At 39.5% G+C, this 13,379-nt stretch overlaps 1 protein-coding gene across 1 annotated transcript in view; it reads left to right on the top strand.

The window, feature by feature from the left end:
* lama4 (laminin, alpha 4) overlaps nucleotides 1-4,636 on the top strand; it is a 216,340-nt gene extending 211,704 nt beyond the window's left edge. The window contains exon 40 of the mRNA XM_041187778.1: nucleotides 1,513-4,636. Within this exon, the coding sequence (XP_041043712.1) occupies nucleotides 1,513-1,658 (146 nt within the window). The 3' untranslated portion in view covers nucleotides 1,659-4,636. The remainder of the gene's footprint in view (nucleotides 1-1,512) is intronic.
* The last annotated feature ends 8,743 nt before the right edge of the window (nucleotides 4,637-13,379 follow it).

Below are 13,379 nucleotides of genomic sequence, written 5' to 3'. Positions count from 1 at the left end.
TAATCAACACATGAAATAACTCCCAGTAGGGTATTGGAGGTAAAATTCTAGCACATATCGAATTATGTTGTGGGGACCAGATCCTTTCGACATGAATGAACTGAGATAAGCCAAACAGCCATCTTCATCAGTATCTACTTTGTAGCGTTGTGAGAAGATTTTTGAGAAGGATTTTTATTTATTTGTTTGCAGGATGTAGACTATGTCAGAAAAGAATGCAATTATTGTCCAACCTTAGTTTCTCTGAACAGATACTGATGGGCAACTTTCCACTGAATCAGAGAATCACAGAATTGTTACAGTAGAGAAGGAGGCCATTCAGCCCTTCGTGTCTGCACCGGCTCATAAATGAGCATTATGACTTAGTGCCATTCTCTTGCTTTTTTCCCGTAACCCTGCACATTGCTTCTATCAAAAAATCATCAAATGCCCTCTTGAATGCCTCAGTTGAACCTTCCTCCACCACACTTCCAGGTAATGCATTCCAAACCCAAACCACTTGCTGTGTTAAAAAGATTTTTCTCACAGCACATTTGCTTCTTTTTGCAAATCACTTTAAATCTGTACCCTCTCGTTCTCAATCCTTTTATGAGTGGGAACAGTTTCTCCCTATCTACCCTATCCGACCCTTCTATCAAATCTCCACTTAGCCTTCTTTTCTCCAAGGAGAACAATCCCTACTTCTCTAATCTATCTTCATATCAAAGTTTCTCCCTGGAAACATTCTTGTAAATCTTTCCTGCAATCTCTCCAATGTGTTCACAGCCTTCCTAAAGTATGCTGCGCAGAACTGCGGAACTGTACAATACTCCAGCTGAGGTCTAATGAAAATCCTATACAAGTTCAGCATAACCTCCATGCTCTTGCACTCTATGCCACTATTAATAAAGCCCAGTGTACTGTATGCTTTATTAACTGCTCTCTATACCTGTCCTGCAAACTTTAATGACATATGCATATATACACCCAGATCCCTCCGCTCCTGCACATCCTTTAGAGTTATACCCCTTATTTTATATTGTCTCTCCATGTTCTTCCTACCAAAGTGTATCACCTCACATTCCTCAGTATAGAACTTCATCTGCCACCTGTCTGCCCACTCCACCAACTTGTCTATGTCCTCTTGAAGTTCTACACTGTCCTCCTCACGGTTTACAATGCCTACAAGTTTTGTATCATCCACAAACTTTCAAATTATCCCCTGCAAACCAAGATCTAGATCATTAATATATATAAGGAAAAGTGAGGGTCCCAAAACCGACCCCTGGGGAACTCCACTACAAACCTTCCTCCAGCCTGAAAAATATCCATTAACCATTGCTCATTGTTTCCTATTACTCTGCCAATTTTGTATCCACATTGCTACTGCAGTCCTTGTGGTGTTGGAAGGGAGGCAGTGAAATTTGAATGGGAATTGTGGTCACTGTGTTTCAGTCAGTTTGAGAAGCATTTTGTAATTATTAACTAAAGCAAGGGCAGCTTAAAGAATAATTTCCTGTTTTGTTTTCTTAGAGTCACTACTCAGCCCAAGATTGAGCATGCGCCAGTCATTCACTGGTTGCATGAGAAACTTCAACATCAATGAAACTCCTGTCATTTTCACCAAAGCTGCACTGGTCAGTGGAGGAGTCAGAATCAACTCATGCCCAGCAGTCTAGTGCTGCAAACACTGCTTCTGCAATCCATACCCAACAGCCTGAAGGAAAGCTAAGGCATATCACATTTTTACACTTGGGGGTGCAGTAATTTATCTCAATTGAACAATCTGTCAGCCACTAATTGTTTTAGTCACTTCCTTCATCTCATTGTTTTTCTGTTTGTCCATGTGCTTTTTTACTTCATGTTTTCTTTCAACAAGTTAATTATAATTAGAACCAATAAAGTTTCTTTTTCGGTTTGTCTCATCAGGATTGAAAGTGCTAAGAATACAAATCTAGGCCATCAAAAGGTCAAACTGTTAGTTCTAGATACTGAACCTGAGATTGCAACATTGTTTTTGCTAACCACACTGTTTTAAATTAATACCAGTTATGACGATCCCACTTTATTATGTGCACCTGTAAGACAAATAGTGGCTCTGATTAATCAAGTCTGTTACTGATCAGAGAGGGTCAATTGCATGAACATTAATGCCCACATTTCTCTCAAGAAAATAAAATAAGAACCACTTCTCATTGACCCTACAAGACCTCACACTCCACCATCTGACTCCATACAATTTCCTGTCTAGCAGGTGCCTCTGTTGCATGACATACAAGCAAGGACCACTTGCCTTGGCTAGCTAAATGATTTGAGTTGGTGGTTTGGAACAGAGCCTCCTTGGCCCCAAGTAGCAGGAGTCCCACATAATCCCACTTCCAGCTGTGGGCCTCAATGGACTTTTGGGTCTAATTAAATTCAAATCACTCCATAAGGGAAAATACTTTTTCAGAAGGTATTTTCCACAGAATTTAAAAAACTGATGAAATTGTTGAATGAAAGGAAGATTTGAATACCCTCCAAATCTGATGTTATATTTGTACAATGTTAATTTCAGTTCATCTGCTTATATCTGTAATATATTCTGATATCTTGTATCAGAATGATGGCAGAATTTTGTAGTACCTAACAGTATAAGGACCTCAGAAGTTATCCATAATTTTAGGAATTATCGTAATTAAAACTAATGAGTTGATGTTCACATGGCATTTGAGTTGCAAATATCTGTTACTGTCTTGTCCTTTTACTATTCAGTTTGTACCTCAAAGCTGCATTTAATTAGTGCACATGGAAAGTGGATTAAGTGGATAGCTCTTTGAATGTTAATAATGGCATCTTTTACAGGAAAAGGCTAAATTGATTGATTGATCTGGAAATTAGGATTCAAAGGAATTGTTCTAGTCACAAATCACAGTCATAAATTAACTGGTATTTGGAACATAAATGCTATGTTAACATCTGCCTATTAGTGTTCTTTGCATAAATTGAGAAGGCAGAAATTTCCTTATTTTGTCACAGTTAATATTTACATGTAATTTTGGATATCAGGAATAGAGGGGGATCAAACTCATTTTACCCACTGCCTTCATCACTTCAGTTCTGCCACCAGTTAATGGGAAGTTGAATGCTGCAGGGACCTCTTCTGGTGGTGATGTAGTATGGCACTGTAACAATTTTATAATTTTCTAGTGGTGCATTTGAGATTAAAATGTATTTGTCCATTGCAGCCTTCCAAAAACTTAATTTGAATTCAGTAAAATTTTGATATTCAAATTTCCAAAATGATATTAACCTTATTATTTCCATTTACACTTTTTTGTCATTTTTCCACCGCACCCATTCATGCTGGAAATGCACACGTGCACTGAACATAATCACCCATGTATCTGAAGTGGGCATTTTGTGGGAAATTGGAGCAGAATCTCAAAGAAGCCATTGCTGCAGTTACAGCTGGAGATTAGAAGAATCCCTGTGGAAATGCCAGGTGTCTTCTTTACTGACAGGAGTGGCAACTTTCTTATTCAATAAATAGGATAGATTGCACAGCCTGACCATGTGCTTTAATGAAATGTTTAATATAGTCCTCTATATAAAACCTAATTGTCACAGGCTTCTCTTAATATAATAATATCTTTCTTTGAATAAAAATACCATTAATACTTACAACTGGTACTGTACAATTCAAAATGGGGAATTTATTTTAAAAGACAGCTGTAAATCCATTGGTTGGCTCTTCAATTGCGTACTAATAACAATGTCTTAACTTTGAATACAGTAGATGTTTGCCCAATTCTGGATGTGCTGCATATTATTGTAAACTCATGGATGATATCCATTCAGTATATAACCAAATGTAATGATGCGTATGGATTAAGTATTGCATTGGTCAAATGATCATTCCATAGCAATTCGTTACCTTAGTTACTGAATGATTTTGTGCTTTTAGAGTACAATTTAAAAAAAAACTAAAACAAGAAATGAATAAATCCAAGAAACAATAGCTTTCACAGTCCCAGCTCACCAACCTGTCTCAACATTAGCACTGTTAATATTCTAATCTATTGTCTTAAGTAACACTAGGTATAAATGTAGGCGCACTGTAACAAAATCACAATTTTGCTTATGAAAATGTCTTTACTTTAAGTCTGTGTGTTTTGCCCTTTCCATGGCCATGTAATTAAAGTGAGCCTGTCAATAACATACAGTATTCACTGGGGAATAACTGTCAGAATGAGAGTAGCCAGGGACTAATCCTACTGCTATGGGATGTCTGGCTCACAAGCAGATAAAGACAATGGAAATATGATGCTGAGTGGCCATAGAGACCCAAAAATAACATATGTATTTCAAGCCCTGGTGATGACAACAATCTCAGACTACAACAACAAGATTCTCTGGAACAATCAATCAGCTTTACCTCATGTTGCAAAAGCAGCCCATCTGCTGAGTATTACTGCCCCTTCTTCCATCACCTTGTGCATGTAACTGTTAAGATGTACACATCGATATCCAGCCAGCTTTTCTCTGCGCTTACTGAAAATTGTCTTTGGGCACTTGGTAAATATACATGCATACATCTACTGTTATGCTTTGAAATGTTGTCTCAAGTAATTATTTACAACACTGACCTAATAAATTGCAGAACTTGATTTGCAAATTTCTTGTTGAAAACCTTTCCTTTATAAAAATTGTGCAACAAGCTTTTGTTATTCAAAGAGAATTTCAAGTATTTCTTGCATGGAAAATAACAATTCCTCTGCTAAAGTGTGAGAATTTTGTACTTTCTTTGTTCAAGATCTATTGAATGTTAATTTGACAGGGTTTTTAATCATAAAATATAAGGCATGGAAGCTTTTTTTTAGAAGACAACTATTTAATCTGTCCAATGTTAAAAAGCTAATAACTTTGCAAAAGGTGTACTGAGGTGGGGAGCTAAAGGATGATTCTCACAAGATTCAACAACAAGGTTCTCCAGAACAGTCAATCAGTTTTACCTCACGGTTGCGAAAGCAACCCATCTGCTGAGTATTGCTGTCCCTTCCTCCATCACCTTGTGCATGTAACTGTTAAGATGTACACATCGATATCTAGCCAGCTCTCATACAACAGTGGTACAGGGATGCCCACTGGGTGCAAAGGGAGTGGGAATCGTTGATGTATGTCATGCTTACACTTGTCCCTGATTTTCTGATGAGTATGGCTGTGCCACAGGAACTTTGCATTGTATTAATTTCGTTACAACAACTTGCACTTATATTTTCATATGGTAAACTTCCCAAAGCGCTTCACCGGAGCCTTAATAAACTAAATTTGACACCAAGCCACCTAAGGAGGTATTAGGGGCAGATGACTAAAAGCTTGGTCAAAGTGCTAGGTTTTAAGAAGCAACTTAAAGGAGGAAAGAGAAGTATAGAGGCTGAGAGATTTAGGAAGAGAATTCCAGATTTTAGGGCCTTAGCAGCTTAAGACACACTCACCAATGGTGGAGAGTAAAAGCCAAGATGCTCAAGATGCCAGAATTTGAAGAATACAGATATCTTGTAGGTTTGGAGGAGATTACAGGTATAGGGATGGCGAGGCTATGGAGGAATTTGAAAACATGTGTCATCCCCGGTACAGGCATGTCATATTATGAATTTTCAGTCAAAGCTCTTTAAAAATTGGACACAAACAAGCTATTAAGATGGCTGAGATAAAAGCAAAAAACTGCGGATGCTGGAGGACCTTGCTCGAACTACTTTCTACCCTTAATGTCACCTATTAGCACATTTCTTAGCTAATATCACCACCGTCAACACCTCTTTGTCCTTTTGTCTATGACATCTTTTGGCAATCTCTATCGCTGGCCCTCTATCCAGCTCTACTTGTCCTACCCACCCCTCCTTAAACTAGCTTATATTTCACCTCTCTTCTATTTTTCCTTAGTTCTGTTGAAGAGTCATACGGACTCGAAACATTAACTGTGTTCCTCTCCGCAGATGCTGACAGACCTGCTGAGTTTTTCCAGGTATTTTTATTTTTGTATTAAGATGACTGCTGCAAATCATGTGATTTTTGGCATTTGAACTACAGACAGTATCAAGTCTCTGGTGAATACCTAATTAAATATGGACATTGGTGAGGATACAGCTTCTTATGGAATTCACACATTTTATTAAGGATGGGCCAACACTTAAAGACGATGGAATTTCTAGACTGCCTGTGTCCATGTTTCATGCCAGACAAAAGGGAAGATCAAAACTCAATAGCCACTATCAACTTCCCACTGTATCATAATGGCCTCCCCATCCAAACTAGAATGGATGGGCCTCAATGTTAATCCAATGGTCATGTGATTGAAGCTGATTTCAGGAACCCCACCTTTATTACCCCAGGTCCCATGTGCAGCATTTTTCCTATGGCAGGCGGGCTGAGCGAGAGTGGGTGGGGGTGGGCGCAAAGCCAATCGCTGCCTGTAATTGGCTCTGCACCACCATTTTATGCAGGAAGGCCAATTAAAGTCCACCCAGTGTAATGCGCGGGCAGTAGCACTCAGCACGACCTGAGCAGGCGGGGGGGAGGAGGGAGAGTCGGGGCCAGTGCTCTTTTGCGCATACGTGTGAAAGAGCACAGCAATCTCCCTGAGGCACGGAGCTACCGCGGGGAGAGTGAATGGAAAATAAAAGTTTGATAAATGATGTCAAAATTTATCTAAACATGTCCACTCATATGACTGTGTCACATGAATTGGGGTATGTTTTTAAAGTTAAGAAAATGTATTTATTTATTTTATAAAAGCTTCGGGAAACCTCATCCCACTTGTGGATGAGATTTCCTGAAAAACGCAAAGGCCGCTTAGGTTTTTTGCCTGCCGCCAGCCTTAAGGTTGGACGGGCAACGTTCTCAAGTGCTTCAATTAATTTCTTAATGGCCTTAATAGGCTGTTTACATTTCGGAGGGCGCGCAGCCGACTCTGGCATGTGCTTGCTGAACAAAATATTGCAATGGCGCACAATGATGTTGGGACGCACGCCTGATGTCATCGCATGTCATTTTATGCATCATCATGTCAGGCCCGACCCCACACACTAATGGAAAAATCCTGCCACCTCAGTTGTCAGGTTGTCTGAGAACCAGATTTTGAAACGAGCTGCAAGTCATCAAGCAGCCAAATATTTAACCTGTTCCAGTATCAAAGTTCACCTGAGAACCAACCTCCTAGACATTTGGCTACAAGAAAGCTTGCAATTTAGAAGGAACCCTTCTTTTCACAAGACCCTCACTTCAACTTAAATCATCAAATCCATCCAAGAAACCACAGGCCTGCCAGGAGGCAGACCGGAAATCGTAAATCATAGTGTAAGACCAAGTGTGTAATGTTGCGTTTATTTGGGGTAAGTGTGTGAAAATGAATAACCTTTATTTTAAACTCATGAAAGCTTGCTGAAGTCTTTAATTGGAATTACACATTACCCATCCCAAGGGTAAGAAAAGACACACCTCTTTCCATACAAACATACTGAATTATGGGAAGAAAGAAAATAAATACATTCTTTCAGTGACACAAGGATGAGAATTTTAAAATCAAGGTGTTGCTGAACAGGGAGCCAATGTGCGTCGGTGAACAAACGCTAGCACTACCATAGTGTCAGGAATAGAATTTCTGACTCTAAGTAGATGAGTTCAACATTTGCAGGTCTGTATTGACGTACACAAAAGATCTAACTTTTATAGCTGGGCACAAAGCACATACAATTCTAGTTGAAGTAGAGTGGTAAATCTTTTGCACACCTCCTATCAAGAGGGCATGTCTGAGGGAGTTAGCAAGCTACCTACCAATTACACCTCTAATACCTGCAACAAATCTGGCAGCTGACAAGAGTTCAATTAAAGGCCTTACTAAGGTCCAAAAATGTTTTTCAATCAAAATTAAACCAAACCAGAATTTGTCTCTGCAATTTGGGATGGGGGGTCTATATCATTGACCAAAAGTGGCCAGCATTCCTCCACCCATATTTCTGTTGTCATAGCAGGATTCTCAGAATTTTGGGGCCAAGATGTGTAAAATGTAGGTCTATCAGTGTCCTGAGCTTAAAAAAGTCACTGAAACATCTAATAATTGCAGAAATAATAGGAATCTGAAGTTAATTTGTCATCAGACGTTTTACTGACACAAATAGACTAGCAACCTCAAATGAGAGTCACCAGTTATGAAACAACTTTTCAGAACGCAACGAAGAAATGAAGAGCCTTAGCGTCTGGCACCAACTTCAAGATTTCATCTGCTGAAACTGAATCACAGGTGCTGATGGATGAACTCTTAGGAAGCCTGTCCACATTGTAAGTTTGAAGGTCTTCCCATGGTTACATAGACATCAATAGGCACATTAGTAATTGTCAGGCAGTGACTCCCATTGCATCTCCTAAGTTGCCTGTGTAATACAATCATTGGAGTTAATATACATTTCTATTGTCACAAAACAGAAAGCTTTACACCAATTTATAAGGCCTCAACAGTTAACCTTATAATGAATCTTCACAAAACATTAGGGGTAACCAAAGAGAAATGTCATAAGTGTTTTCCTCTTACTCCATCCATTTTACAGACTATCACCATCACTGACAATTGGTTACAAAACATATGACTTAATATTTACATATTATAGTGTTTTTAGTTTTACAAATAGTTTACTGTTGGAATGCCTTTTTGAAAAAGATTCCAAAGACTCCACATTCTAGCATAAAAGAGAAGAAGAAAATTGATAAAGATAGGGTGAGATTGTTAATCAGATCTAAATTATGAGGGGAAAAAAGTAAATTTGAGTGGATATTTCAAACACCAAAGGCAACAAAAAAATAATGGAGCACCAAAGGAAAAAGGAATTGATAGAAGCATTGGAAAAAATACTGTGAGTAACAAGAATTTTTGTTTTCATCAATGTGTGTCTGATATGTGTAGAAATTTGCTGGATCTTTCCATGTACTGGAGTCTCTGTCCACCTGGTGAAAAAGTTGGGGGTGCACCTGTCCTGCAGGGAATTAATGACTGTTAATTGGTCAATCAAATCAAATGATCAACCAAATGGCCAGCTTCTGGGATAAGGGAGTTCATTTCTTATTCCCAGCAGTGTCACCAGGAGAGGTAGCCATTCAACTAGCCCATGGGCGGCTGGGTCCCTAAGCAGTCTGTCAAAGTCATTTGGTGGAATGCCTCATTGGCAAAATATAGCTTGATTGGTGATGAGAAGGGCACCCCCCGCACCACCCCCCCCCCATCTCCATCGGATCCTTCCTCGCTGCCTCTGCACACTGTTCTTGAGATGGGATTTTTCTCAGTCACCTCCAGATAACTCTGAGCCTATACGCTAATGGATAGGTAGTCCCAGCTAGACAAAAAACAGTAAAGAACAGTAGTAAGCTATATGGTTTTAGCTGCTTAAACTGTAGTAGCAGTGCACGTACTTTGGAGTCCCTATGTCTGGCCTCTGCCACCCTACACTTAAGCTCTTAAGAATTAGTTACTTTGGAGGTATTCCTCTGGGAAAAGAGTGTTCATTTCTTATTAGATCATTTTTCCCCAAAAACTATATTTTATTCATAACATTTGTAGAAGTACATTATATAACAGTTCAAATTGGACATTACATAAATTGCAATGCAGGTCAGTATCTTTCAATACAGTATATGAAGTGCCTCACTATATTTGCCATTACAATTTATATTTACAATGTAAATTTATATTTCATGTCAAATATTCTCTGGTGCATATAGCTTGAAGGGTTTTACAGGAGTTCCAATCCCTCAGTATATTGTGGTGGAAGGGCCTTATTCAGAGGCCCTCTGTGGTGGGAAAGAGAATGTCACCTTCTGCAGCGGTTTTTGTCGATGTTCATCCTGAGCAGTTCTGTAACACAGGACTCCCAGGGAGACACACCAAAATAAACGTCAACTGTTGCTGCAGGACTATCAACTCAGTGAAATATGCTCTGTGATCTACCCAAGTTTTGAATACTGGCACATTCCAAGGTACAGGACTATATGCTGAGGGATGCACTAAGCCTTGGGGTGGTCGCCACAAAGGCTCAATGGGGAAAGGCCTCTGACTAAGGCCCTTCGTCTACAATATACCGAGGAACTGGAACTCCTGCAAAACCTTTCAAACTGTATGCACCAGGGAATATTTGACATGAAATATAAATTTACATTGTAAATATAAACTGTAATGGCAAATATAGTGAGGCACTTAATGTACTGTATTGAAAGATACTGACCTTCATTGCACATTATGTAATGTCAAATTTGAACTGTTATATAATGTACTTCTACAAATTTTATGAATGAAGAATAGTTTTGGGGAGAAAAATGACCTAATAAGAAATGAACACTCTTTTCCCAGAGGAATGCATCCAACATAACTAATTCTTAAGAGCTTAAGTGTAGGGTGGCAGAGGCCAGACGTAGGGACTCCAAAGTGTGTGCACTGCTATTACAGTTTAAGCAGCTAAAACTATATAGCTTACTATAGTTCTTTACTGTTTTTTGTCTAGCTGGGATTACCTATCTATTAGAGTATAGGCTCAGGGTTATCTGGAGGTGACTGAGAAAAATCCATATTCCTACTGACAGGCCTACCACTCAAGATTCAATTCCAGAGAATTGGCCTGTCTGATCATTTGTCAACAGTGCCCTGCAACACTGCAGGTCTGACAAGTTCAGGAACCTAATTATTGATCCACCATAGAGAACTGATTTGGTTCCCAGCTCCCATTGCCAGGTGCATCATTTTGATGCTTCATCCTGAAGAGATTCCACACAAAGCTTGAAGGAAAGGGAGGGAATGATAATTATGATTCATTTTAATTATGTGGAAAAAAGGGGTGAAAATCTTCCCTGAAAAATAGAGTACATTTATAATGCCAGTTTAGTCCTGCCTGTTAACGCAGCAGGTAGAAACCAAGGTACCCAAAGAAGTATGGTTTCCTCCCTATTTTCCACCACCACATCAAAGGAGATGTACTCTTTGGACATCTGGGGCAGCAGAATAGCAATCATTATGTTCGACTTGATCTGTCAGCAATAGATAAAAGAAACAAATTTACTAGATTTTTGAGCTCTGATTTTTGCAAGGAAGTTACATTGGAAAACAGAATAGGGGATGAGAGAAGTCTATGTAAAAACCGAATAGTTTTACAGATGTTGCATTATAGAGGAGTAATCAACTTCCAGACCTAAATGGTGAAAGACTTACTGGATTTTTTTTTACATGAATGAAGGGCAGATATCAATAAGTTCCATTTATAGGAAAGATCTTACATTTATACAATGTCTTTCACAACCTCCGGATGTTGTGCTTTCCCACCAATTCAGTTGTTTTGAAGCGTAGTGTTGTATTGCAGGGAAACACGGTAGTCAATTTGCACACAGTAAGGTTTCATAAACAGCAACAAGATAATGACCAGATAATCTGCCATAGTGATGTTTGTTGAGGGATAAATATTGGTCAGGGGACACCAAGAGAGCCCACTTGCTCTTCTTCGAATAGTACCATGAGATATTTTGCATTCAACCTGAGAGGGAAGGCAGGGCCTGAGTTTAATGTCTCATTTAAAAGGCAAAATGATGGAATAAACTGTCGCCTCACACAACGGACTTAAACTTGAAAGGGTGGAATGGGATAAAGGCTTAGCGCCAAAGCATGGGAGAAAAGAAAACATAGTTGTGTGGATCCTAAGCACAAATTTATATGGTGGGCCAACCTGAATACCAGACTCCTGTTTTAAGTCTTCTTTAAGGTTATCATTCTTCTATTTCTATCTGATATTCTATTATTTAATTGTTCAAACAGTGCATGCTGAAGAATATGGCTTAGAGGAAATACTAAGCTCAATATCATAAAAAAACATTGAAAACTAACAGAATGACTATATCTATTGATATTAATCCCTGATCAATACCAACTGTTATTAAATTTGTGCAGGTTTTTATGTAGGGCAGGTTGGGTTGTACACATTATTTGTTTATCCACAAGTTTTTTTTATTTTTTGCACTCAGTAAGCTCAGTTTAGGTAAGTCACGTATCAAGATTGTTAAACAGGCTAGGTCTTAAATTTTTTTGATTACTAAGTTGCTGCAAGTGTGATCTGATAATAGCATGGTGAGGGCAACGGAGCATCTGGGACCTTGGTGAATAATGGGACAAACAATGTATCTCCTGAACCAATGAAAATAATGAATTGAGAAATAAACAGGGCAAGGAATGAGAGAAAAGGTAAATTAGAGTGGGCAAATTCAATGTCAAATCAGGTACAGAAAAGGAAAAAAACTGGATTAAGAGAAAATAACGAGAAAGATAGGAAGAACAAGGAAACAAATTAAATTATAAAATTTGACATTTTTAACATCTCCTAGGACAATTCAAAACATGAAGAAATAAGACATCACACTTTTAATTGTTGACTTTCTGGGCAATAGAAGTTGATTGGCAGTCAACAACTATCATGTCACCTGAAGGGTGTTTATGTTGTTGATTACTTTTTAAACTATATGTGGTACATTTAATGGACAATTGATTTGTAACTCTTTTGAGTACAAACACGTTTCCATCTGTTTCAGATGAAGTTACATTGTTTCATAGTTTGCCATTGTGAGATTTGAACTCTTGATAATCTTTTAAATGAAAACCAAATCAACAAAATTGGGATAAATCAGGCACAGCCCCTAATTCATGTCAGCTGTAAAACTAAGAACAAAAATTTAAAGGAACCTTACAAACTTTAAATCAAAATGTGATTAAAGGGGTCAACAAAACACCCCAGTCCCCGCGGTGCCCACTGAGCACGGAAGGCCTCGAGAGTGCCAGCAGACACCACGTGCTCCCTCTCCAGGGACATCCGGCAGCGAACGTAGCTGCGGAAGAGGGACAAACAATCGGGCGGGACTCCCCTGTCGATCGCCCGCTGCCTGGACCTGTTAATGGCCAACTTGGCCAGGCCCAGGAGCAGGTTCACGAGGAGGTCCTCCTCCTTCCCGACCCCCTTCCGCACCGGGTGCCCATAGATCAGGAGCGTGGGGCTGAAGTGCAAACAAAACATCAATAAAAGGTTTTTCAAATAACTAAAAAGGGAGCGCAGCCTACAACACCCTATGTATACATGGTCCACGGACTCCACTAGACCGCAAAAAGGGCACGTGTCCTGAGAGTCCGTGAACCTATGCATCCTCTTATTATAGGGGACTGCTGCATGCAACACCCTCCAACCCAGGTCCCCGATAGAAAGGGGGAGGACACCGCCGTAGAGGGCCTCCCATCGGGGGCCTCTGCCGCCGGACGGCAACAAGGCACGCCAGGGCGTGTCCGGTCGACAGACATGGGCGAGAAAATGGAAGGTGTGCAGCAGCAGTCCATACAAAAAGCCCCTCTT

This window comes from Carcharodon carcharias, chromosome 5 (assembly GCF_017639515.1).
Source record: "Carcharodon carcharias isolate sCarCar2 chromosome 5, sCarCar2.pri, whole genome shotgun sequence".
NCBI lineage: Eukaryota > Metazoa > Chordata > Chondrichthyes > Lamniformes > Lamnidae > Carcharodon > Carcharodon carcharias.
Note: the sequence above shows the minus strand (reverse complement) of the source record. Positions and strands in the feature narration are given on the sequence as shown.